The sequence below is a fragment of the Urocitellus parryii genome, chromosome 5 (genome assembly GCF_045843805.1).
Source record: "Urocitellus parryii isolate mUroPar1 chromosome 5, mUroPar1.hap1, whole genome shotgun sequence".
Classification (NCBI taxonomy): domain Eukaryota; kingdom Metazoa; phylum Chordata; class Mammalia; order Rodentia; family Sciuridae; genus Urocitellus; species Urocitellus parryii.
Window position 1 is genome coordinate 16,449,005 of NC_135535.1, and position 27,199 is coordinate 16,476,203.

General features: G+C 44.1%; 1 protein-coding gene across 1 annotated transcript in view; it reads right to left on the bottom strand.

Annotated features, from left to right (window-relative positions):
- C5H12orf75 (chromosome 5 C12orf75 homolog) overlaps window positions 1-26,828 on the bottom strand; it is a 41,856-nt gene extending 15,028 nt beyond the window's left edge. Inside the window, exons 1-2 of the mRNA XM_026398973.2 lie at window positions 26,756-26,828; window positions 14,918-14,942 (exon numbers count right to left, since the gene is read on the bottom strand). Coding sequence (XP_026254758.1) covers window positions 14,918-14,942; window positions 26,756-26,801 — 71 coding nt within the window. The 5' untranslated portion in view covers window positions 26,802-26,828. The remainder of the gene's footprint in view (window positions 1-14,917; window positions 14,943-26,755) is intronic.
- Between the last annotated feature and the right edge of the window lie 371 nt (window positions 26,829-27,199).

Below are 27,199 nucleotides of genomic sequence, written 5' to 3' on the forward strand. Positions count from 1 at the left end.
TGGTGTGTTAAATTTATCTTAGTGCTCATCAACTTAGCAAGAAACTCTAAGTCTTCAGAATTCCAATCCTTGTTCTTTTCTCCCTTACAGAACTCCATATTTTGGAAGATTTTGTTATCAACCTGCATTCATAATTCTTTTTCTAATATTTTCTTAGGTTAAGTGCCAAAGCAAGAACCTGATGAGCCTGAATACCCAAGGTACCCATGAGAATGTGTGTACTTAAATCAAAGGCAAATAAATTTCAATCTTGGTTACCTGCGCACGACATGGTAAGCACATGCAGATTTCTGCCAGGTTCTGGAAGGAGTTTGTGGCCCATCTTCAATGCTGAGGATCCAGGATGTCAGGCTGGGAACTAGGATGGGGCCAGAACATCCACAGCCCTGTCCGCTCCAGGGAGCCAGGCTGACCCTCGTTGAGGAAGTGATTGCTTTTCTTTTAGCCCAAGTGGGAGGGCAGGAAGCGTATGGCTTACAGCTGTGACTGCTAATGGACTGTGAAATCTGTCCCCTAAACCAGTAGAGGAAGCAGGAAGGAAGAACAGAACATGGAACCACACTTTCACCAGCTTTATGAGAATTCAGCCACTAAGGAGGAGTCCAGAAGGTTCTCTGACATAGGCAGCACAAATCTATTTCCTGCCAGGACTAAAACAGAAGAGTAGGAGTAGAGAATGAGATGACTTCACCTCCTAGAATCTTCCCTTGGAGAGAAGAGCCTGAAGACGGAATGATCCCATGCTGGAAAGACAGACCAAGTGAAAACAAGACCAGTTCACAGTGGAAGAAACAGAAAAGGGGCCAAGCTGCTCTGCTGCACTGGATGACTCTCGGGAGTTGATTGGCCCCAATCTCTACAAACTCTGCTTACCCATAATCTTGTCCCTTAGAAAAGGAGCAAGTGACACATATCAGCCAGGATAAACCTGCTAAAGCATAAACCACTTCTAATCATGGCCTCCTGGGGGGAGATGAGATTTGGGAGCCAGTATCCAGACACCTGCAAGCAGAGGCACTGTGAAGGGAGGAAAGAGAGGCAGATGTGAGAGAAGGGACTTGGGAACAACAGGAGTGTCCCTTCATCTAATATAACCGAAGAGGAAACTTTGAGAATACGGCTTATCCCAAGAGAACCAGAATGCAGAGTCACAGGCGATACGGGAGCAGGCACCATAACCCAAGTCACTAAAACCAATAAGTAACAAGCAAGTCCCACCAGTTTTCCTCCCACTCCTCTCCCTGGCTCCAAGGATTGGGATTCATCAGGACTTCTCCAATTTCAATTTCTCCATCACGGAGCCAGAGGCTGCAGCCAATGGAGGAAGAGAAACCAGCACAAATCTGTTCTGGAAAACCCCACACCAAGGCAGTCTGCTCTCGCTGGGGGACCTAGGCTGCTGCCCCTCCCCGACACTGTGGGAGGACTCTGAAAACCACACCCTTTGTGCTACCTGGTTCCCTTTAGGTTCTACCCATGGGGGTGCAAAAGGGAGGACAAAATGCCAAGGGGGGAGGGCTGCTCTTCCCAGCTGAGCCTGCTCTTCTATCAGCACCACCCCGCCAACGGCCCCACCCCCAGCCTTCCTTCACAGGGTCCTGGTCACTGGGCATGCAGTGGCCATCGTGTGACCTCACCTGTGACTACTGACGGGTGCCAAGTTAGATCTGACAGCCCCAGCTGGTGCTGCCCTAAGTGGCCTGGGCCCCTCCATCAAGACCCTGACAGGTCAGCAGTGGGCAACACCTCGACCCAGAGCCTGGGAGTCCCCGGCCCCCAAACTCCTCCATTTCCACAGCCCAACCTCTTGCCTTGGTGGCTCCAGGCCGGTGGGGGAGGGGGGACAGCTACTTCCTGCTGTTGCTTTCTGTATCACCTTGTCTTCCTCTTTCCTTCCCGGCCCTCCAGGACCTGCTCACCCAATTCCTCGATAGTACCTTCTCGCTGTTAAAATGGCCCCTCTGGCTCCCACAGTTTCATTATGGCTTCTCATTATGGTGACTCAAGTCAGGTTTCCGGCCCCCGGACCCAGGGTTTTCCTCCTTGACAAATACGTGTAGTTTTATGTTGAGCCCCGCACCTCTGGGGTCCCATCATGCCCTGTGACATAAAGGGAGCAGGCACTAGCACCTTCTCAAAGGCCCTGCCAGGGAAACAAAGTTTCTGGCTGGCAAGATGGCGGTGGCAGCATCTCCCCTGTCACGGCTGTCCTACCCACGGCTGCCACCTCAGAGCTTCTCTGGATCCTTCTTTCACTAAATTATTCCAGTTTCCTCGGTACCTAAGGGAGGGGCATGCCCTGTGGGGACAAGCAGGTCAGACTGACTCAGGTCAACCTCCGGTCTCAAGCTTCTGGGTTCCTTCGTCTCCGTCATACCAGGAAAGTTCTAGCATACTCCTCCCCAGGTTAGAGTGGAAGTCCGTGGGTCTGTTTCAGCAACCCAGGAAATGAAACTCTTCGTGTTCCACCCATAAACCTCAACTATTCAACCACAGTCCCTGATCATTACAACAGAGCTAATAAATTTAGTCCAATTCAGTATACACTCGTTCCTGTTTGGTCTACACCCTGGGAATCCATTCCACATATCCCCTAGTCTCCAGTGACACCAAGTGTGAAACCTGCCATGACTCTGCAGCGTGAGCTCCGCCCAGGGCAGCCCTGTGGGCATCCGCTGCAGCACAGTGAGCTCCAGCCATATTTGGGGGTCGGTCCCCCTACTGATCGCTCTCACTTCACAGGTCAGAGGGCTACATTGATTCTTAGGCTTAAGAACCAGCAGCACAGCAGAAGCAGGTGCTGAGGAGGGTAAGTAAGCATCCTCAGCAAGGCGACCCCCAGGTGAGGGAGACTAGCACCTTCTCAAAGGCCCTGCCAGGGAAACAAAGTTTCTGGCTGGCAAAATGGGGAAAGAAAGTCGGTTCTTTGTCATTAGATTCCCCTCAGTTCTAATGTAGGCCAGTCTAGTGCTCTAGAGATGAAAAGGGAAATTGAGGAGGCTACAGTGGCTGTGTCTTATCTCACCAGGACCTAACGACTAAAGGGGACACACACACACACACACACACACACACACACACACACTCGATGTGGAATGAAATCTAAAGCAGCAGACAGAAAACCTTTCCATGTACCACAGTTTGGGGGTAAATTTTGGTTTGTACTTCGGTGCTAAGGGTTGAGTCCGGGGACTTACATGTGCTAAGCGGCACTCTACCACTGAGCTATATTTCACATGGCTTTAGTGCTCTAAGATCAGGACCACTTGCCTGGGACAACTCAAAAAAGTCACATTCCAAAGCCAGGCACAATGGCACACACTTGTAGTCCCTGAGGCTTGGGAGGCTGAGTTCAAAGCCAGCCTCAGCAACTCAGGGAGACCCTGTCTCTAAATAAAACATAAAATAGGGCTGAGGATGTGGCTCGGTGGTCGAATGCCCCTGAGTTCAATCCCCAGTATGCCACCCATCTTGATTTCCGTCTTCCACAGCTAAGCAAAGAGTAAAGGGAGGAAAGGAATGGCATAAGGAGGCAGGAGCCTGGCCTTCTCTGTACTGTGGTGTAAGCAACCACCTATTGGAATACTTTTAAGGGCCCAGAAAGGCCAAGATTCAATATAGTTTCACTTTACCTGTTGACTAAAGATACAAACTCAAGTTATCCATATCCGCTAAGAAGCCCCAGAGTCAAAGAATGGGGAGGCATCCCAGGGAGAGAAGGAGGAAACCCCAGGGAAGAGCCTGGGCCAAGAGCTGAGTTTGAGAATGATGTCAGTCAGCACCAGAACCAATCTCAGCAGGAAGACTGAGTTCTCTGGCCCTGAGACTGACAGAGGAAAGTCATTTTCAAGGACTTATGTCAGCTCCAGGGAGTAGCCCATCCATTCTCTAGTTACACGTGACCACTACTCTGAGAATAAACCTGTGCGACAGATTTTTTTTTCCAGAAGGCACATGGCTGAACTCCTGGTAAATGCTCTCTCTGGTATCAAGACCATATTCCACTTCTGGTCATATACATCATTTGAAAAATGTGAAGAATGTGATGTAATATTTGAAAATTTTTAAGAGTGAGCTACTTTTTAAGATATTTATTTGTCTTTAGTTGTAGTTGGACACAATATATTTTATTATTTTTTTATGTGGTGCTGAGTATCAAACCCAGGACCTCACTCATGCTAGGCGAGCGTTCTACAGCTGAGCCACAATCCTAGTCCAAAAGTGAGCTATTTTTTTAATCATAACCGCACACCATCTTAAGGAAAAAAAACCTTCTAAACCACAAGAATGATTCCTAACAACCATGGAACATGTCTGAACCATCTTGGACCAGATTTGAAAAATACACTGGGCATTTAATTAAAACAGGTATCTTCCTGGTAGCAAAGATTTAGCTTCTTTTGTCAAATAACACCATGTTCAAGTAGAAAAAAAGTGTCAAGGTTAAATGCACCCACTGAGGCTCTTAATCTCTTAGACTAAGATCACATGCTTCCAGGGCTCTGACTCAGACTCGGGGTCACAGCATCAATAAAAATGTTTGCAGAAACAAATAACGCCGAAGGCGGAGGGACCTCTGTGACTCAGATGCCCCCATTTCTACACCTCAGTCGATAGTTTAAGTGTGACTCACTCTCACAGAGTAAAACAATGGTGCAGTGATCCATCTTACCAACACTGACCTGGCACCTGGCATCTGGCACCTGGCACCCCAGGAAAAAGTAAAGCAAGGAGAAAAATGAAAAGTGATAATGCAATCGACCAAGGACAGCCACTGCAGCTAAGGTGACAGATGTCATCCCATTAATTCTTCCTGAGAAGCTGCTAAGCAGCAGGGTGCTCTTCTTACCCCTCTCAGATCGAATATATGGATCCAGAGACTCCAGGTAATTATGCCCCTTTCCACTTCATGCTCATCTTGTAAACTTTTTCTAAATGAACCAGAGAGACTGAATCTCTCCTGAACCATAAATAAGGTCTGATTTCTTTTGAGTCGGGGTTCTGGAAGGCAGCTGCCTCCAGACCTGCCACTGACTGCAGTTGCTCCCTGGGGCAGGTGGCTCTACATTTAATTCATTCATTTCTTCACAATTTCAAAACTTCATTAGACAATTATCTTTCGCTCTGTCTCCTTGGATGAGCTCCTTGGCCAAAACTGGTCCCTTTCTTTCTTCCAGGACGTATTTCTGGAGAACATAAGTAACATTTACTACGAAGAACGCTTTCAAATTATCCTTTTTGTCAATGATGAATTTTGTACGTGCCCATTTTAAATCACCTACACCTTTGATTATTTTCATTCTGTCAATAAATAATTATCACTTACACAAAAAGAAATCTTATTCAAAGTTAATATAGCAAGCATAAGTTACTACTTTTTTCCTCTCCAGTAACACATCAAACTCAAAGTATTTGCCATCATCATATTGTCTTAGTTTCTAGGTTATATAAAATAGATATTCCAAGTGATCCAAAGGTTTCAAAGGCAAAATAATGAAACCATGTCATGTTCAAGGACAAACACAGATGACAAACATTAGGTGGCAGTCGGCCACTCCAATTAACATTTCCAACTTGTCCTAGCTACAAGTTGCCTGAAAATTCAGAAGTTCTCACTTGCTTTGCCTTCCACAACCAATGTACTTATGTGGCAAAGGCATGATGCATTTCTAACTTATTCATCAAGAAAAATGTTCTAAATATAGAGCTAGTCTTATTAGAGCTGCTCTAAGAAGCAGAAAACACTCTGTCGTCTTTCCTTTTCCCATATTTGCAGTGCCACTGAAGAGGCTGAACTTATTTTGATTTGTGAGCTGTACAGATTTAATGTGGAAACCTTTGGAGAACATGCACGTAGCTCCAGGCATCTATTTTTTTTTATATAGCTTTATTGAGGCAAAATTGAAGTACAATAAAATGCACATATTTAAAGTATGCAATTTGATCAGTTTTGACACGTTTTGACATGTGTGAAAACAATACAATCAATATAAAAAGCATTTCCATTATTTTTTTAATTTGAAATCATGCAGACTGTGTTTCCTTCGTGATTTATTACATTAGAAATCAATCACCTTAAGATATATAGAACCCCACCCCCACATGTCAACTACTTCAAAATTAAGTGGCACACTTATAACTATCTCACGGGTCAAGGAAGAGAGCACCAGAAAAGTAAATAAAAAGTGTTTTGAACTAAGTGATAATATAAGCTTAAAATATTAGAATCTCTGGGATGAAACAGTACTCAGACGAACATTTATAACTTCAAGTACTAGTATCAGAAAGAAGCTAGAATAACAATCAAATTATTTTCAAATTAGGTAGTAGGAAGGAAAAAATAAGAGTAGGAGCAGAAATATATGAAACAGAGAAGAAATAATACAGCTAAAAGTTGATCAAACAAGTCTAATCAAGAAAAAAGCAAGAACACAAAAATTAATATCAATGGAAAGAAAGCTATCAAAATAACCCTAAAGATGCTAAAAACATATTAAGATAATATTACAAATGCATGCCAACATATGTGATAGCTTACATAATATGATCTATATTAAAGAAGGATTCATGTGCTACTGAGAAAGTGTTATTAAGTCATCGATGGATGAAATATTCTATATAAGTTTCTAAAGTCTAAATTATGAACTGCATTTTTTTTAGTTCTATAGTTTCCTTATTTAGTTTTTGTTTGGAGAATCTATCCAGTTTTGACAGAGGAGTGTTAAAGTTACCTAGAATTATCCTGTTGTGGTCTACCTGATTTCTTGACTGAGAACTGAGTTTGTTTGATGTACACAGATGCTCCATTGTTTGGAGCATAAATATTTACAATTGTTATGTCTTGTTGATGTATGATTCCCTTAAGCAGAATGAAATGTCCTTCTGTCCCTTTTGATTAACTTTGGCTTGAAGTCCACTTTATCTGATATGAGGACAGAAACCCCTGCTTGTTTACAAGATCCTTTTACCTTCAGTCTGTGGATGTCTTTGCTATGAGGTGAGTCTCCTGGAGATAGCATATAGTTGGATCTGGCTTTTTAATCCAATCTCCCAGTCTTGTGTCTTTTGATTGATGCGTTTAAGCCATTTACATTCAATGTTATTATTGAGAAATTATTTTTATTCCCTTCCATTTTGATTTATTTCTGGTTTTTACTTTGAATTAGTTTCTCATATGATTGACTAATCTAGTGTAGTCTCTCCCTTTGCTGGTTTTCACTTTTATTTTTCAGTTTTTCTTCATGAAATATTTTATTGAGAATGTTTTGTAGTGCAGGCTCTCTAGCTGTGAATTATTTTAACTTCATCCTTTCATCATCAATTCTGAAGCTTAATTTTGCTGGGAATAGCATTCTTGGCTGGCATCCATTTTTGTAGTCATCTATTTCTGTTATCATTTGTGACACTCATTTGGAGTAAGTTTGTTAATTGACAAATTTTACTTCCATTTACACTACAAGTCTCCAGATGACAGTGTCATCATTTAATTTTCCTTATGTTTCCATGGTGACTTTTGCTTCTTAGGATGGTTCTAATCAAATCTACCAATCATATATGATTTTTGAGTAAATTAATGTCTTACCATTAACTGGGCCTGTTTGATCTCATTCATTTCTCCACAATTCCACCATTTCTTTGGATGTTATCTTTTAAACTGTCTCCTTGGATGAGCCCCTTGGCCAATACTGGTCCTTTTCTTTCTTCCAAAGTGTTTTTCTATAGATTGTGGGTAATATTCACTTTGAAAGAATGCTTTCAACTTTTCTTTGTATGGAGGCAATGAATCAAGAGCTAAACTTCCCTTCTTCACGCTAGGCATGGCTCCTCCTCACTGTTCTCCTGAGGAGCACGGTTGGCTGTGGAAGTGTCATCTGCTTAACAAAGGCGGGAACACCCTCTCCATCTCCTTAGAAACCTCCATTTCCCCTAATGGCACCACTGTCCTCCCAACCTCAAGAAGTGCACCCTATTTTCCTATCACACAGTATCTCCAAACTCTTTGCTATTTCAGATGCAACCAATTTCGTCTGCACTCAAGAATGCTCCTCTTTTGGGTCTCGCCCTGCTACAAAAACCCCCAAACCACTGAAGAATTTGGTCCTACCCCAAAGTTGGTATTTCTAATCATAACTATCTTTACACCAATTTTAAAATTCATAAAATAACTATCCAGCCTCTCATGTTTTACTAACCTGCCCTAGCTTAACAACTTTTTTCTTTTTACTTTTACATAAATCATGAAATGGTTAAGCTTATTTTTTAAACTGCCTCATAACTGTACATATTTATGGGGTACAGTGTGACATTTCAACACCGGAATGTGATGCACTATGATTAAATTAGGGTAGTCAGCACAGCCGTGCCATTGATCATGTCCCCGTGGCTCTCCAGGGGCTTAGCTCCTGGAACTACTTCAGCCCACCAGGTCAGGACTTCCTTCTGATCTTGGACTGTCGCTGTCTCCAGTTTATAACTCCCTCCCCATTGCTCCATCCACAGCCCTCGGCCTCCCCTCCCTTTCTCTGATTTGTGCTCTCCAGCCCAGCTTTCAGCCGCACCTGCTGGTCACCACCCAGCCCTCCATCCTGGCGTGACCTGCTTTTCTCTCTTCTTGTTCCTACTCCACTGGGTCCCACCTAAGGAAGATCTGAACAGGCGTGGCTTCTAACCACAGCAGGGTCCTCAACATGCTGTGTCTTCTGCTATTGGGTGTGCACGACAGAGGCTCTGGAAGTCTTTACAACATCCCTTCAAACACCTAATGATTTTATTTACCAGAGTAGCAAGCGCGATGCCAGGCATCACACTAGGATACTGAGATACGGAATCTATAACCACCTGAGCTTTGAGCTCCCACCTGAGCTCTCTGCATCCCGTCTCATTCAGAACATGAAGCAGCGTTACCTTCTCCATCAGAATGGGTACAGAATGAGATAACGTACCCAAATGCTGAAATTTAGTATCTGGCACACGGTCCTCAATAAGGATTAGCTACCAACATAAGAATGCCATTGATACTGATGAAGATGACTGCCCTGCACAATTATTATTACAATTTTATATCTACTTATACTAAAGACACAGCATCACACGGGCAGTACAGGATGGATGGAATTTTACGCACAAGCCTCCCTGCTTCCAAAATGCAAATTTTGTAAATAACGCTTCAGCCCCACCCTCTGTATCTTCAGAATACAATCCAGCCTCCCACTACACCGAGGAGAAAAGAACCCATCAGAGACTCTTAGGTTTGTAACAACGAGGAAACAAGAAGAGGTAGAGAGGGCTCAGTAACACAAGAGCATGAAACATGGGAAATTCATAGACTTCCAAGGAAAATTAAGATTAGAGATGCATAACTTCATTTTCAATAAGACAGACTGTCAATGTGTTTTATGCTCGTTCATTTCAAGATATTTTCCTCTAAAGCTGTTATCTTCTATAACAATAAAATGGCTTTGTCGAGAAAGGAATCAATGAAATGTCACTTTGTAAATATTAAATGAAAGAAGTGCTTGAATTATCTCATTTAAATCAAAAAGATGTGTTTTTTAATTTTCAACAATTAAAAAAAACATTAAATTTTAGCTAACTTATTTGACCATTTCTTATTCAAAACATACTCATAATATTCTTACAAATACTGCTGAAAGTTGAGAGATTTTTTTAAACATGAAAAGTAACCAATATATAGACAAAAAGCTTTGCTTCTGCCTACCTAGTTACCGTTGCCCCCTGTTTTGGTAGCAGCAACCTGATTTTTCTTTGGGGAATCATCACATGCTTTGCACAGGATAAGGACCCAACCAGCTCAGCAGTGGGGCACGCGGCCAGGGCCTGGCCAATGAGAATCCCACAGTCTCCTGGCCTTGACTGATTCAGAGGAGGCACAGTCCCACCTGGAGGGCCAGAGAGTTGCTCTAGGACTTCAGGGGAAACTGCTCTCCACAGAAACCACCAGGCTGACAAGAGACAAGCTGGCCAGGTCAGCCACCACTTGGGGAAAGCTCCTAAGGGTGAAGCCCAAAGCAGGCAAGCAGAGATGAAAGAGTTTCTTCCTATCCTTTGACCACCTGGATCCAGCTGTGACTAAAGCCAGACCCCTGGAGCTTTTCCACTACACATGCCAATAAATTCCTTTTTGTTTGTTTGTTTAGACCAAGCTGGGCCTCTGCCATTTCCCAAAAATATCCCAACATAACCTACTGGTGCCAAATAGCTCAGATAATTCACTGAAATAAAATAAAAGCATGGCTGATTTTTGCAGGATTGTAAAGCAGCCAAATGTCATCATGTTGCTGCTGCACCATGGTTTAAAGACACAGGGAGAGAGGCAAAGGAGTTAAGCCTCCGACACGCCATCTCTGTTTTCTCCTCTCAAGCCTATTTCAACATCAACCTCTACCAAGTGTTCTCTCCCTCCCCAACCTGCCCTCAGCTTTTCTTACTCCCTGGGTTCCTTCTCTCTAACCCACAGGTACACCCAAGTCTCCTCCACTTAAAACAATAAACAGAAAAAGAAAGACTGGACTTCAATGTGAAAAATCATCCATACACAACAATCAGGCAGAAAAAATAACAAACGAATTTAAAGAAATGTTAATGATGACTGTCTCTGATGGCAGGATGACAGCTGATTTCAAAAAAATATTGTTCTGGGGGCTGGGTTTGTGGCCCAGTGGTGGTGGAGTGCTCACCTAGCACGTGCGAGGCCCTGGGTTCGCACTCAACACCACGTAAAAAATAAATAAATAAAATTGTTTTAAATATTTTTCTGTATTTCCTGGTGTTCCTTTTGTAATACATACACGTTTTTAAACTGTTATCTCCTCTTGCTCCCGCCATCTTTCCCACCCCTTACTGGCAACTTCATACAGTGAAACACCAGGCATCACTCTCCCCACTTCCTCCCTCACATCCATGTGACTGAGTTGCTATTCACTCCACTCAGTTAAAACCACCGTCCCCCAGGAGACCAAGGTGGCTACCTTGCACCCCAACACTTCTCTTCCTCCTTCAGCCATTGGCCTTTCTGGGTTAACAGCCTCCATTCCCTTGGCTTAAGTCTGAACTGCAGTGTCAGCCTCAGAGGCTTCCTTCCTCTCCTTCCTCGTTGATTCAATGAACCTTACCACATCCGTCCCCCCATGTGTCCTGAATGGACCACCTCTTCTCCTTTAGTAGCAGCCATGTGTTCACTCGCCTCCCACAGCCTCACCTCCCAGTCTCCTATGTCCACACGCCTTCCCCATGTCACTATGCCTCCTCTGGGAGTTACTGCCCTAAACCCAAACTCCATCATTCAAAAACACCTTAAAATCTCTAATGACCCCTGAAAGCACACAAAATCAAGTTCCATTACTGACTTGGCACCAGAGGCACTTCACCAGCTAGTCCCAGCCCACCAGCCTTGGCTCCCACCTCTGCCAAGCCTGTTACAGGCTCCAGGGGAGCCAGCCGGGCAACTGTGCCCAGGAGACATTCTACTCACACACCCGGGTCCTTCTGCACGCTCCTTGCTCTGCTCTGGGCTGCCGCGCCTCGCCCTGTAAACCCGGCTCATCCGTCAAGACCCACACTGACATTCACTCTGACTGTTTTCCTAATCAGCCCTATCACACTATATTTTGGTCCCAGTAGACAGTGACCTACTAAAATGCAGCAGAATCGTTTGACTTGTTATTGGATACTGGCTTCATGCCTACAGAAAGCAGGCAAATGAATAGGAAAAGGGAGAGAAGAAACTGCAGACCTCCTCTCAAAAACTGATGTTTTAATATAGACTAAGGGAGTAATTATAATATTGCTGGCTTCAAAAAATAACTACAATTCTCCCAAAAGACTTTCGTGTGGTTCGTACAACGTGGTAGTGGGCCAATTTGAGTTCCCCACTCTTGCAGCATCTATTATACTATTGGGGTCACTTCTTTGGATTTCAAATCAGCATGTTTGGATTTTTTTAAATAAAAATTTAAATTTTTCATAATAAAAATGTCAAATTGTCTTAATTTCTTAGCTCCTGATTCATTCATGGCATCACCAAATAATGCTCTGGTTAAGATTTGTAAATCTAAAGCTTCTTTTTAGAAAAATCTGAGTTTGAATATACCTTCTGTGTACAGAAAAGTAATACTATAGTATTCTTTAAGCTTTTCCAATTATATCTATCGCATTTATTTTTTAAAGAATCATTGATTTAATAAAAACAACTTTTAGTTATAGGGCATTAGATGAAGTGTAATTACAGAAAATTTAAATCTGAAGATTTCAGAATTTTAAAGTAGTGAGGTGACATCTCACATCCTGAAGCAGTTAATCCTGTTGACAAAACCATCAGTAAATTCTTTAGGCACTTGCATTCCTCTAAAAGAAAGAGGATGCATAAAATCGCTCTCTTGTTAAAGAGAAATGATGGAACCTTCAATAACTTTTTACCAAACGTTAACCATGTTCAAAGTCTGATACGAACAACCCCAGAGCACAGCACAACGGCAGGGCCTTCCACCCCTCCAAGTCCCGAGGGAAAGGACAGGAAGGTGGACAAGGGCAATGCAAGTCCCACCTGAGACATCACAGAGAGGGTCTGACATACTGCAGCGGGTGGGAAGGGAAAGATTCTATACCCAGCAAGAAGGTTCCAGGAAATTCTTCTTGCAAAGAATAAGACGTCAGCCCTGAAGAACAGGCAGCATATTTACCAACAGAACTGGAACAAAGAACATTTGAGGCTGGTAGAGTTTGGATGAGTGTCCCCCAAAGGCTGGCATATTAAAAGACAGTCCTAGGCTGGCGCTGTTGGGAGGTGGTGGACCCATCAGGAGGCAGGGCCTACTGGGAGGTTTTAGGTCACTGGGTGAATGCCCAGTGGGATTGTGGAACCTCAATCATCCGCTCTTTCTCTCTGCTCTGGCTCGAGATGTGAGCATTTTGCTCCAACATGGGCTTCCTGCCACTGTCATCCATGCCACAAAGTGATATAATCACAGGGTGGCCCTCACCAAATGTTCTAAGCTGTTGAAACTTTCAATCTCCAAAACTATAAGCTAAATAAGCTTTTTTCTCTTTATAAAGTTAATTTCCTCAGGTATTTAGTTCCAGTAACGAGAAGCTGATGGATAAATGGGGGACAGCAAGAAACAGGGAAAGTAGATTGAAACATGAGTCTCTAGAGTGGTCTCCTTAAACAGTCCTGGGTTTTCTCATTCCCGACTGCCACCTCCTTCCACTCCATGCAGTCAGCTAGCTTACAGCTAAAACAAATGGCCTTCCTACTCCCAAGGGATTCTGAGCTGAATCCAGGGGGCAACAGACATAATGGAACAGTTCTGAGCAGAGACCCTACAAATTTCAGAGCTTGAGGAAAATTAACGTGGCAACAGCATACAGAAATTGAAGGAGAGACCAAAACACCACAATAATAGGGATAAGGTAAATGTGCAGAATTTACTGTCACTGAATGTTTTGGTAATAGTCTCAGGCACTGCAACCGGGAGTTTGAAGCAATCTCTTATGGCTTCTTTTATGCTTAAAGTCACATAAAAATATTTAATTCCCAGAAAACTTTACAACCCTATCCTCATCTTCTCCAACTTCTTTGTAATAAAAAGTCTGACTCTATTTTAGTACTGGGCCACTGTCAGCTTTCAAGCCCCACCGCTCTCCTTCTGTACCCTGTCTGTGAAAGCCAATAGGAAACCTGTCAACAGGAAGATCAGACCTTTGCCCCTGCATAAGAGCCCTCATCTGGTCCACTCCCCAACCACAATGAAAACCAAAGTCATGCACCTCTCCTTCACTCCAGCTCAAAGGCGCACTCTGGGTACCTACCCTGCTCTCCCCAGAAAGCCACATTATGTGAGTATTACATCTTTCACACTCTCTTAATCTTGTGTGGCTCCATCAGTCTTGACATGCACCAATATGGGGTAGGAGGGCTGATTCCAACCTCCACAGAGTAACCACAAACACTCTTTAACAGTAAATTCCCATGATGTTCATGTCTAGATTATAGGTGAAAGGATATAGAGCAGGGCCATAAAGGAAATCCTAAAAGGTTTCTATGCCCCCTAATTAATGTCCTGTGGTCTAAAGATCAGCTCAATAATGACTATGTTGAATTGTATGTTTGTCCATCATCTGTGGCTATAACAAAATACCTGAGGCCAGGCATTTATATCTATAAAGTATGAAAGTTTATTAGGTTCACAGTGCTGGAGGCCAGAAAGCTAAGAGCATGGTGCCAGCATCTTCTTGGCTTTTGGCAAGAACTCTCTTGCTGCATCATCACATGCCAGAGGGCATCACATTGAGATGGAGCAAGTGTGCTAGCTCAAGTCTCTTCCAGCCTGGGGGCCTGACTCTCACGACCTCATCTAACCCTAATTATCCCAAAGCCCCCACCCCCAGTATCATCAACATGTGAATCTGAGGATTAGTTTTCTAACACATAAACTTTCAGGAGACCCCCCTATTCAAACAATAGTAAATAGTCACATAGATTCACTCAAATTTCTAGTTTTCAACTTTAAAGCCATCTAACATGCCTGGCCCCAGTCTGTCCTCCCAACTCTGAGACCCTGCAGAGTCAGGAGAGCTCTGTGCTTAATTCTCCTATAACTGCTTACTTTCAACTAAAAGAAGCCTCTGCACAAGTTGGGATGGAAACACAATTAACATCCTCTTTTCTTAAGATTCTGACAAAAAAAAAGATTCAGGACAAAAAAGGCTACAATCAGGAGTTACAAATAATAGCATTCTTCAAGTAGCACTTGTAACCAAGTGATAATCTTAATGTGTGATAGCACAGAAAGTATTGTCATGTCTTTTCAGCCATACCTCCAGATAGCTAAAGGTCACAATCATGAAAAACAGCAGCTTCCGAAGAAAGAGGGCTTATGATATAATATGATGTACTTACACATCTTTAGCTGCTCCCGCGGGGCCTGGAAGGGGAAAAAAGACAGGTTGGTGTTGGTACAACAGTATGACTCCAAACATGTGAAGCCCAATACCTAACTAGTAACACTCCAGAAGAGCCAAGGACATTTTCCAATCATTTCAAAAAGGAAAAGGGCAAGAGAAGTACAAAATTCAATTCTTAAGTTTAGAATTTATTCTGCCCATTTTTAACAATCCCCATACGTTACAAGGTGCGGGTTCCAAAGAGGAATGTACAGGTCACCTAACCCACTCTCCCATTTTATCAGTAAGGAAGCAGACAGACCCTGAGGAACATTTTCTTTTTGAAGCCACACCTTGGAAGCTGGTGTGCACACTGCGTTCTTGTAAGTCACGCTGTACAGTTAACACAAAGGGAAAGCAAAGTCACAAGAAGAAATGGAGGAGATAGACTCCATGGGTCAGGGCATCTCAAGGACACCTGTCTCACTCCAAAGGAGTCGCGTGCTTGTCTAACTCTGCTCCAGCTTGCTGCTAAACTCTCTCCTTTCTGCTTCCCACCCACGTGCCAAAAGTAGACCACCTCCTTAGGACGCCATCCCCATCACTCACCACAGACTCTCTGCTCACCCCCCAATACCTGTAGGACACAGAACCTGATTCCAACACTTACCAGCCACGTGCCATCAAGCCTCCTTTACAACTCTCAAAACCTCAGTTCCCTCGAGTGGGTAAAAAGGTTATTCTCTGGGTTATTGTGAAGATTTTAAAAGATAATGTATATAAACAGAAAAGTCCGACACATAAAAATAGCACACCAAATTATCGTTAGCAATCACAGTTAACTTTTCAATTTCCATATCTATGAAATGAAAACTAAAATACTTCAGCACAAGTCACAGAAAATTAGAAATAAAGATGTGCTACATAGTAAGTACACAAGAAAGCAGGAAAAGTTACTTCCAAACTTGCAAGAACTATACTTCAGTGACTTTAAGGCTTGTAATACTAATAGCTGGTCATAAAGATAATCAAGACTGTCTCCAATGCATTCTTTTAAGACTTTCGCTAAACCTGAACTTTGCCATGAACACCCTTCTGTCTTTCCAGGAAGAGTCACATTTTTGTGAAACAATATCAGTAGAATGGAGGTTGGGAACTTTGTGCTTTGGTATCCGAGATCTTTTAAACCAAGATTGTAAAATTAAAAAGAAAAAAAAACCTGCCAACAGCAGAGTGTTTTGATAGAAAAAAATAAAGGATTAGTGCCACCATAAACCCATAAAAATGAACATTTTATTTCAGAGTCCAAACAGGCAGAAAAAGTCTAGAAAGAAAATAACACCCTGTTCTTGTTTTTATTTCTACAGAAAGGAGTGAGAATATCTGGGAGGGGAGCAGCAGAGGGGTCAGAAACTTTGTGATTCTGCAAGTGGGTGATGAGGACGTGGGCCTGGAGTCCTGGGCACTGAATGCAGAGAGCCAGCACAATCCAGGGAGAGAGGAGCAGGCACGCGGGTCCCCACTGCAGCCTGGGGAGGCAGCAGGGGTGGGGTGAGGACAGCACGGATTTGGAAGGCACACACCTGAGCAGGGTCTGAGACCTGCCTATCAGTCACTAAGTCATTCTGCTTCAGTGGCTGACGGGGACATGCAGGCCAGCAAAAGCAGCCAAGAAGGAACAGCACGGCAACAAGCGAGAAGAGCGTTAATGAAGGGCAGTTGGAGCATGCTTTAATCAGCCATCAGGAGCCTCCATCCGCTTCACCTTGACCGCCAAGGACACCACAGGTCCTCTCCCTGCTGGGCTCACCATTTAGAAACCCAGCGGTCCCAAGAGAGATGCATGGTGTCTCCTCCAAAACGAAGTCCAGGGATTGTACTTTCTGTTCTAAAATGTCCCTCGCTCAAAAGGGCAGCATCTATTTAATCACAGCAGCAGTTATTAAACTGGGGCGAAGTCAGAAACACTCTATCAGTACACACAGAGGATAGTAAAGGGCACTCCATTTTCAAAAAGGGAAGAAATCTGCATCTTAGAAGCAAGGTAACATGGTGGTTAATGACGAGCTTACAACCAGGCTAGAGAGACTATGACTCCCCAACATATAACTTCTCAGAGTTTAAAAAAAAAATTCAATAGATAGAAACCCTTGCCAAACTATCAGAGCACCTAAGTATATAAAACGTGAAGTATTAAGTCAATTTGCCCTGAAATAGCATGAACTCAAAAAAGATTAGAAACAGAAAAATTATTACTTTTGCTGCAACATTTTAATCACATTTCACTTAATTATATAAATAATGAGATCAAGACTTCTACTTGAGATAATTTATGCAAAAATACTTTGACCAGAACTATTCATACAATGACAAAATCCCATGTGGTTTAAAGTGTATTTGCAATTTATGTGATTTATTATTGATTAAGCAAATATTTACAGTGGTGCATCTACTTTCTGGACCCTGGGATGGATTGTTCATCCCTGTTAATACCACTTCATTTCCCACCAAACTAGCTCTTTACTGTTTAAGCAGAGGCTTGCAGGGTTAACATCATGGATCTTAGAAGAAATAGAGATGCAAGGATGGTAACAATTTTTCTTGTAGAAAAATAAAATACCAAGACACATAAAGAATCAGAACTTTTTTTAAGTCAAAAAGATTTAATTACCAGATTCTAAAACTGTATAAAGATAATCATAATTTTAAGTGTCTTCTTTTAAAACAAATTAAGAGGGAGAAAGTTTGCTTTCAGAAAAGTATAACACGCAGCTCCAGGACCAAAACCTAATTGCAGGGCTGGGGGCATAACTCAGAGTAGAGCGCTTGCCTAGCATGCTTGGAGCCCTGGGTTTGAGCCCTAGCACCCCCAAAAGAAAAGAACTGTAAATACATTGGATGTCTAAGGAATAACATTTCCTTCTGAAATTACCTATTTCTTTAAAACTTAAACATCATTGGTTGCTCACAATATCACTTCATTTCATTATGATCATGTTTATTACCCTTTATACACTTTAAAAGACTTTATTATTTTATCCATGAGCCTCAAAGTCAAAAAAGTCTCAGTTACTTCAAAATACGTAGCAAACTCAATTTGCTCCAGCATTCAAAAAACTTAATCTGATATTGGAACGCCACAGAAGAGCTCCCCAAACCCTGGGAGTTTCCTACCTGATAAAGGTTGACAAGGGTGACTCTTGCCAAGTCCCTAGAGAGCCTCAGGATGGCAGCTGGACCCCAGAAAGACCAAGGCTTGATGAGAAGGTGGAACTTTGAGCCCCACTCCCAATCCATAGGGAGGAGAGGGGGCTGGAGAGAAGTTAATCCCGATGGCCGATGACTTCATCGATCGTGACTGTGTGAGGAAGCCTCCAGAAAAACCTCCAAAAAAGGCCCCGCTTCAGGGAGCTGCCCCGTTGGTGAGCACCTCCACGGGCCAGGAGGGAACAAAGGGCCTGTGCTCAGACACTTCCAGGCCTCGCCCCGTGACCTGTTTATTTGTGTCCTTTGTGACAGAATGTGTAGAACACCTTCCTGAGTTCTGTAATCCACTCTGGCAAAGTACCAAACCTGAAGAGGGGGGCGTGGAACTCCCAAACTGGCAGCCACGCTGACAAAGTGTGGGTAACAGGAGGCCCCATACTTCTGCAGTCTAGTGGACAGTGCTTTGGCCCTGGAGTCCGCCATGAACCCTGGGCAGTCAGCATCAGAACCTAACTGCACGACAGGACACTCGGGGGGGTGGTGGGGCATCAGCTGGTGTCAGGAAGAAAGAAACTCTCATTTCTTCATGCTTCACATAAAAATGTAGGACCCTCACGGGAACTGACCAGCCGTGAAGTCCACTGAGATTTAACCATGCTGTACTTCTGTCAGCAAGTAGTCTTCACACTCCAGATCCAGAGCTTCTAACAATATTTTCCTCTATGCTAATTTTGTGCATTCCTGAACAACTGCAGAAAAGAGCTTTCTGTATTAGTTTCCTGGGTTGCTATAACAAACCACCACAAACTGGGTGGCTTAAAACAGCAGGAATATAAGCCCTCACACGTCCCAAGGCCAGGAGCAATAAATCCAGGAGTCAGCCAGAATGGACCTCCTCAGCCACAGTCCCCGGGAGAAACCCCGCCTGCCTCTCCCTGCTTCTGGGGCAGTGGGCACTGCTGGGCACTCCTTGGCCAGTGGCTGCATGGTCTCTGCTCTCTCTCCATCTTTACAGCACCTCCTCCTCTCTGTGTCTGTCTTCTCTTCGGTCTCTTAGGAGGACACTTGATTTAGGGCCCACCCAGATCACACAGTATCACCTTTTCATCTCAAAATACTCCACTTAATTACACTGGCAAAGACCCTCTATCCAAATAGGGTCACATTCACACAGTCCAGGGATGAGGGCATGGACGTATCTTTACAGGGACCACTGTTCTATAGACTACTACTTCTTACCCTGCCATCCCCCTCCTTGAGAAAAAGAAATTCTAGGGTGAAAAGAAACACGGCAAAATTAACATGGGAGGGGGACCAAATGTAACATGACATATCATACATCCCAAAACACAAAATGTATTCCCAGCCAATGATTTAAGCAAGCCAGCTGCAGGGTTGGGTAATTTTAAGTAGAGCTACACATCATCTTTGTTCCAATGGGCAGATGTTCCTTTGAGACTCATCAGTCTGCCTTGTAAGTTAGGAGGAGTGAGTCACACTGCCCAGAACGCCTTCAGTATCATCCACATTCGCGCACTCACTAATGGGAGAAGTTCCTCACACAAGCCAAATTCTAAGAAAAATACTTTCTTTTTTGGTGGTGCCTCACTCATGCTGGGCAAGCACTCTACCACTGACTACAACTCCAGTCCCTTACTTCTTTTAAAAGAACACATGATTTTACATTTGAAAAAACAGACTACTACAGCAAACCTTTTTTGAAATATACTAGAAATATTCACTGGAAAATAAATTGCTAAATTATATGTTGTGATATTTCATTCTTCAAACTCAGTGGTGATGACTCACACATACACATATACACAGGCAGACATGCACCAAAAATAATGTACATCAGGAATTTATAAAAAAAAAAAATACTCAAGATTTACAAATCACTCTTCTTAGAGCATTAAAAAATAAGAAATGGCTATGGTTCTTATGGGAAATAATAAAAACATGTAGGAATGTTCTACTCATTTTATAAAAGAAAAAGTCTCACTGACAACTGTATAAACACAACTACAGAAAAATAAACAAAATTCTCTTTAATTCTGACAGTTTTCTATGGGCGCCTTTGACCCATAATAGTTCTAAAACTATGTCATAGTCTCAGTTTGGCCAAAAGAAATGGAACAACACAGCTCATTAGTATACCCCGAGTGGTGTTTATTTTTGAGAATACAGATTCATAAGTCATTTCTTCAAATAATGGAAAAAACATTTCAGGTCAGTGTGTCCTAGAAATCAAAAACGCTGCCAATGACTATGAAAGCTCTTGCAGAAAATCTCTTTGCTTACAGGTTGTCTTTGCTGAGCAGTTCTATTTTAGGTCATAAAAATTAAACACAAAGGCAGCCGGATAATGAGTACCCCCATAGGTAACGTGCAGACCCTTGGCTGCTATAATGTGACTGATGCCATGTCTATACTGAACTGCAAGTAAGTGGCTCACGGCAGATGGAGAAACTCTAGGACACCTTTCGAACCATTCACACGGCTGCAACATCCAGTCTGGGGAGCTGTAGCATGTGGGTAACACACAGAACCTCCAGAATGTGTCACGCGGTGATAATGCAGAGCAGAGGCGTCCCCCCACCATGCATTTGTCATCACTTTCAACGTGGTACTTCCAAGAGCATGTTGGTCACCTGCCCCTCCCTACCTTGCCCCTAGTGAGCAGCAACCTGCTCCTGGTCACCCAGGCTGTGATGGTTGAGCTCATTTTTACATCTCCCTCCTCCTCCAACACACACCCGCAGCCTGTCTGCCTGTGTCTCTGACTTCAAGGCCTCCCACCGGAGCAGGACCCAGGCCCTCAGCGGTCTGAGGAATCCAAACGCAGCTTTTGGTTCCACCTCTTCTGTAGGCACACACCTTCGGCAGCTCACTCTCCTTCCACACCAGTCACAAATGTCTTTCCCTATACATTACAGCCTACAGGGACACAGGCTTCCCTACAGTAACAGCACAGGAGTATCTGCACTGTGTGAGGCATTGTTCCAAGCAGCTGATATAGACTATCTCATTTAATCTTAGTAGGTTCTATTCTTGCACCCCATTTTACAATTGAGGAAATTATGGAACAGACAACTTAAGCAGTTACCCAAGGTCACATAGCAGATGAACAGCAAAAGCAGATCTCAAACTTAGACCTCCTGGCTCCAAAGCCCACTCTCAATTCTGAAATACACTGCCTCTCCAGCCTCCTTGCCCCTATTCTGAACATCCTTGCTTCCTTCCCATTCCCAGCCACCACCATGAAGTACCAAAGCCAGCCAAGCCAGACTTCTCAGCACCAGAAAATGCACCAGTCCCACTGGGACTTCACAGAGCCCTAAAAACGCCTTCCAGCTAAGGACGCAGCATGCAGGAGGCCTGGTTTGATTTCCAGCAAACACACACACACACACACACACACACACACACACACACAGCAAGCCCTTCCTGATTCTCCTTGTCTAAATCCTACCTATTCTTCAAAGTCAAATCAAGATCCACTTCTCCCAAGCGGGTTTCCCTGCTGCTTAAGGTTTTATTTCATCCTCTCAATTCCTACATCAATGACAGTTACCTCTTCATTTTCTCTCGTTTCTTAGATATACATACTCATTCATTCAACAAATATTTTTTTGAAAGCCAAGGAAAAATAAATTCCACTAAAAGTATGGCAATGAGTCTAGAGGCTGGGGACCACTGTGAATAGCCTGTGTGGGCTCACCTGTGTGGGCCTGCGTGGGGGAGGGGACACATGAGATATGAAACAAAATGTCAGCTCCCCGCAAAAGGTAATTCAGAGAAAAGATAAGAGGGAGCTCAGCAGGGCAAAAAGGAAGAGAGTGACCTTCTTTCTATTTCTAGGTGAGGGGAAGAGGGAGTAATACAAGATACAAATGATTTCTTTGATGATATCAACAAAATTTTATATTATTTCCCCACAAGGCATAGACCAATGCTAGGTACAGGTGCTTCATTCCAATACTACCAAACCATCTACAGATGTCAATTAAGGCTGAACCAATGTAGCTATAGAGAATATAATTATCTAGTAATTGAAGACCAGGAAATAACTAATCTAAATAACTGGACCCAAAAGGAATCTATTAACTCCCTGGGTACACTGATAAAGTAAGATAAATAATTGTTAAGCTCCTGTTCCTCTTCTTCCTCCTCCCCCTCTAATGCTCTATTGTTATATAAATAGTAGAAGAACCATTATAGAAACAATAAACTGCCCACAAAATTACAGTCAGATAGTTGCCAATTACATATCTCTGGCAAAACCTACAACTAACCAATTCAACAAAATATTGCCAACTAAAATAACTCTCCTGCAGGCAAATAATTATTCTGCATTATAAAAGGGTACTGGAGATAGTTGAATCATTTAAATTTTTAAGGGGCCTCCTGGTCTACATGAAAAAGGATTTGGGTGGATATTACAAAGCTGTCTCTGTGGCTGTGTGAACACGACTGAGTGACCTGTTGTACTTCATGAGGTCAAAACGCAGAGCTGCTCACTTTTCTGCCTTGTTAATGGGTAGCTCAAGGGAAAACAAGAAGATAGAGAGCATCTGATGGGACTGGGGAGGGGAGACACAAAAGCTGTATGCCTTATAGTAAATGTGACACATTAAATAGACTATTTAATCTCCACAGATCAAAGTCTAAGATCTAGACAAGGCGATGCAGGAAAAATGTTCTGAGTCCTCACAAAAGGAAAAGATAAGAAGCCACCCTACTTTATAGTTCTAGGCTGGGAAAGATCAAATCCCTACTTTTGAGAGAATGATCATATTAAAATGGAGAGCTCTTGAGCACTCAAAAGGGTTCTTCCACTCCCTCATGGGCTAATAACTCACCTCCTCCTCCAGAAAGCCTTCTCTGATTATTGGTCATTTAACACCTTCTGGGCACCTGGAGGTTCAAGGTGTATTCTACTCTACATTGCTTTGCAATTGTTCCTATGTGCTTAATCTCTCTACCTAGACTGTCAGCTTGTCAACAGCAAATAAATTTGATTGCATTGTACAATTGTTAGGCAGGAGCTCAGGAACACCAAGGTGGTGAAGGGAAGGTATAAGAAGAATGTCGCTGGAGGACAAAACAAAGAGACAAGTTAGGTCCCTGTTTCAGATAAGTCCCATTACCATGACAACTCCCACCACTGAGGACTTATCACCATGACAACTCCTGCCACAGGTTCAGAATTTTAAAATGACCAGTGAGGGTAAAGTGGGCAGTATTCAAATTAGGTTTTCTAAAGTAACCAATGTGGGGTATTTGGACAATATTCTAATTAGGTTTCATAAGGTAACCAATGGGGCAAGTGGGGTAAAGTCTTCAATCAGGTCTATATAGGGAAGAGGGCCTCACAACTCAGCAAGTAAGACACTAATTTCCAGACACTGGGGCACTGAACCGCTCTACTTACCAGAATGCTACTTTCACCTTCACCTTCAATAAATCTGTACTTCGTCTTCAGTTGTGTATGTCTTGCTCAATTCTTTATTCAGGACACCAAGGACCTGGACTCCGACTGGACACCCTGATGATAACACAGTCATCCATTGCTGGCTACCCCAACCCCTGCCCTAAAAGTTCCCGGCAGGGAGCTCTGCCCACAGGACTGGACCATGCAGAAGTTGCGTTAGCAATCTCCCAAAGGGGTCAGTCTACCCTGAAGACCCATTTCACTTTCTTTATGTCACTGGACCATTTTAACACACATCACTTTCTCCCTTGATGTGGGCAATGAAATCAAGTTTACTCAAGCACATTACTGCACATCAATCTATCATATTAACCAAGTTCATTAGCCAAAAGCAAAGTAAGGCAACTATCCAGATAGCTCAGAAAAAGGAGAAACAAGTATCTGGGTTTATCTGAATTGCTTAGAGGATAAAACAGGGCTTATAATGGCGATTTCTGGTTTGGGGATCACTACATAAAAGTGTTAATGCACAAATGTAGATTTGCCATTTTCTTATAGAAAAATATTCAAGGAAAGTCACCTCATCTTCAACATGATATATTGTTTTTTTACTACAAAATGGCAGTTATCTTTTATAGAGTGCTATTCCACATTATCTGATTCCAAGTTTCACATGAGCCCCATGAAGCAGGGCACACAGAATTATTCCCATTGCATACATGAAGGAACTGAAGCTCAGAAAAGCAAATTGAAATGCCCACAGGAAACAACCAGCATGGTGCCAATGCCAAGAGGAAGCCTCCATCTGCAAGCTTTGAGCTCAGCACCCTTTCCACCACCCTCCTTTGCACTTTTTTCCTCCGTACAGCTACCGAACTTTAGGACTCCTGGAAGATTTCTGAAGCTGTGCTCTGTAAGTACCTAGAGGACAGGGACAACATGGATTTACCACATTTCACAGCACTTGGGTTCAGGGCAACTTTGCAGATTGGTCAATAAACTGTACGGTGTTGGTGTCAGAGCTCACGGTGTGGACAGAGTTAAGACTCTGCATTGTGGTGGACTCTTCTGACCCATCTCTCTCTTATCTCGATGCATTTCCTTTCTGAAACTTAATTCCTACAATCAGCAGACAGAAAATAACAATGACCAAATCCCAAAGCCAGCCAAATGGACACACAGCAGGGAAATGCTTGGGAACGACTTCTCAAAGGCAGGAGCAGATCCTCTAAAGAGGTAAGGCAGCAACCCTCTGCTCACAATGCTTTCCTTCATGGTCTACCGTCTGCCCTCACTATCTCGCTCTTCTCTGAACATAATGTGATTTTGAGCAAAGAGCAGGCTTAGAGGAGAGAACAACATGGTCTTATATGCTTTGTCCTTCATAAACCAAAACAAGGCACTGCATAAAAATGTGCCCTTGGAGTGGTTTTTGTCAATGTAAGTATAACTCCCTTTACCTAATACTCTTATTACAAAAAAAGAAAAAGTCAATAAAACATTTGACTGAGAAATATTAAAATAAAATATTCAAATATCCTTAATGTTAACACTTCAGAGCTACCTTACCATACCTTACCATTATTCTGATTTTCATTTAGCAATGGAATTCCCCCATCTAACTCCAAACCTGACAAATAATTCATTAATAAAAAATAAAAGTGAATAAACTAAGCAACCTTTTAATGAAATCTGTCTCAAATCCTTCCTACACTTTATTTTTAGCATGGATAATTGTTCTCAACCTTTTTTACAGTAGGGTATCCTTGAAGTGGATAGCATGGGGCCAGAAGGTCTGGTAGGTTGAGAGACACAGTTCTCTGTGTGGGTGTGGCCTTGACACTGTTCCAGGTTTCCATATAGAGCTTTGAATCCTGTCCTTGCCACCATTAGCATAAGGCACTAACTAAATTAACCAGCTTCTCACTGTTATATGATTCTAAAAGATTTGCTCCCCGGTAGATCTCTGTATATCACAAGGATAGATTTTAATTTAAGATGGTAAAGATTACGTGTAACAGATAAACCTTTCAATGAAACACTACCTAGGCTCATTCAATCTCTAGGACTAGAATCCCATTCAATCTCTAGGACTAGCTCCTTCTCTTAAAAATGAATATTCCACGTATATGATCATCTAAAGCCAAGAAGGAAAAACAAACTTGGCCAATTAACTAAGCAGATTTCCACTCTTGCTCCTATCATGTGAATGCCCAAATAAACTTTAAAATAAACAAGGCTTCAGGTGTAGGTTAAGGGAAGTGACAAGTCCAAGGTTACAAAGTCATTGACAGGGCATCCATGACCGCCTAAGAAATACTGCAGTAACAGACTGCTGTTTGCATTTGCTGGTTAGGGCAGGATGTAGCGACTGACTCAAGTGGAGGAGCTAGGAGAGGAGTTCTCATCCAAAACGACACTAAAAGAGGTAGCAGATACTACTCAAGACAGATCCAAACTATCTTAAATCGGGTGACACCAATTGGGTTAAAGGGAAGAGTTGAGTTTTAGAATCATCACTTGACCCAAAGCCTGGTCAGGATCTAGACCTGCCTGCCAATCACCAAAATGAAGTGGTGTAAAACGAAGTTTCCGTACGTGCTTAAAGGAAAAACGCCATCAAGGGAACTGCTGATACTGAAGCTCTGCCACACACATCGTGCTACTGCAGCTTCTCAGAGAGATCCTAACAGCAACCCAGTGGGGCATCAGCTGCACCGAAGCGGGATGCATTTCTGGAGCCCGGTTCTCAGCTCTCCTCCACCCCACCCGCACCGCATCCCAACCCATCGTCCACCCGAAAGTCCTGACTCGCTCTGCGGCACTTTTCCAGGTGCCCGGTCCCGGATCCGAGGGGCTGGGGGGCGAGGCCCGAAGGAGCGAGAGTCGGAGGTGCAGGGAGCGGACCGCGGGTCACGTCAGGGAACCCTCGCCCCGAAGGGTGTGAGCCCTGACCCCCTGCCAGGGACCCCCGCCACCGTCCTCCCTCCCGCGCGCCCTCCGCGGCTCGCCCGCAGGCTCGCGCGGTCCAGGCGTGTCCGCCCCCGCGCCGGGCTTTGGTGTTTCCAGAAACCGGCGATCTGCCCGGGTCCCGAAAATGGGGACGGGTCGAGGGGCCGTGCACCCCCACCCCGGGTCTCCGCTCCGCTCCTTCCCGCCACCTCGCCCCGGCCTCGCCCTCAGGACCCCGCCGCGCCCAGCCGCCGCGCTCACCTCGGCCCGCGCCCGAGCTGGTAGCGGTGGAGTTCCCGCAGCCCATCGCGCCGCTGGCCCGGGAAGCCGCGCTCAGGAGCTGGCGGCCGCGGGTCCTGGGGGCGGAGACCAGACGGAGGGTGGCGCGCCCCGAGCTGGAAGCCGGCAAGCGGGCGGGAGGGGGGGACGCGCGGGGGACGCTCGGGGGACGCCCCTCCTGTCGCCGGGGGGCGAGGGAGGGCGGGACGGAAATCGCCGGGCACCCCCGCCCCACCCCGCCCCGCCGGGGGACCCCCGCCGGACCCACCCGTCACCCCGGCAACCGCGGCTCCGGCCAATCCGCAGCCTCCTGCGCGCTCCTCGGCCGCTCATTGGTGGTTGTTAAGAGGGGGCGGGAGTTTAAAGTGGGTTCGGGGGCAGAGGGCGTGGCCGGCGCGGGCGGGGCGGCGAGGCGGGGGGTGCCCA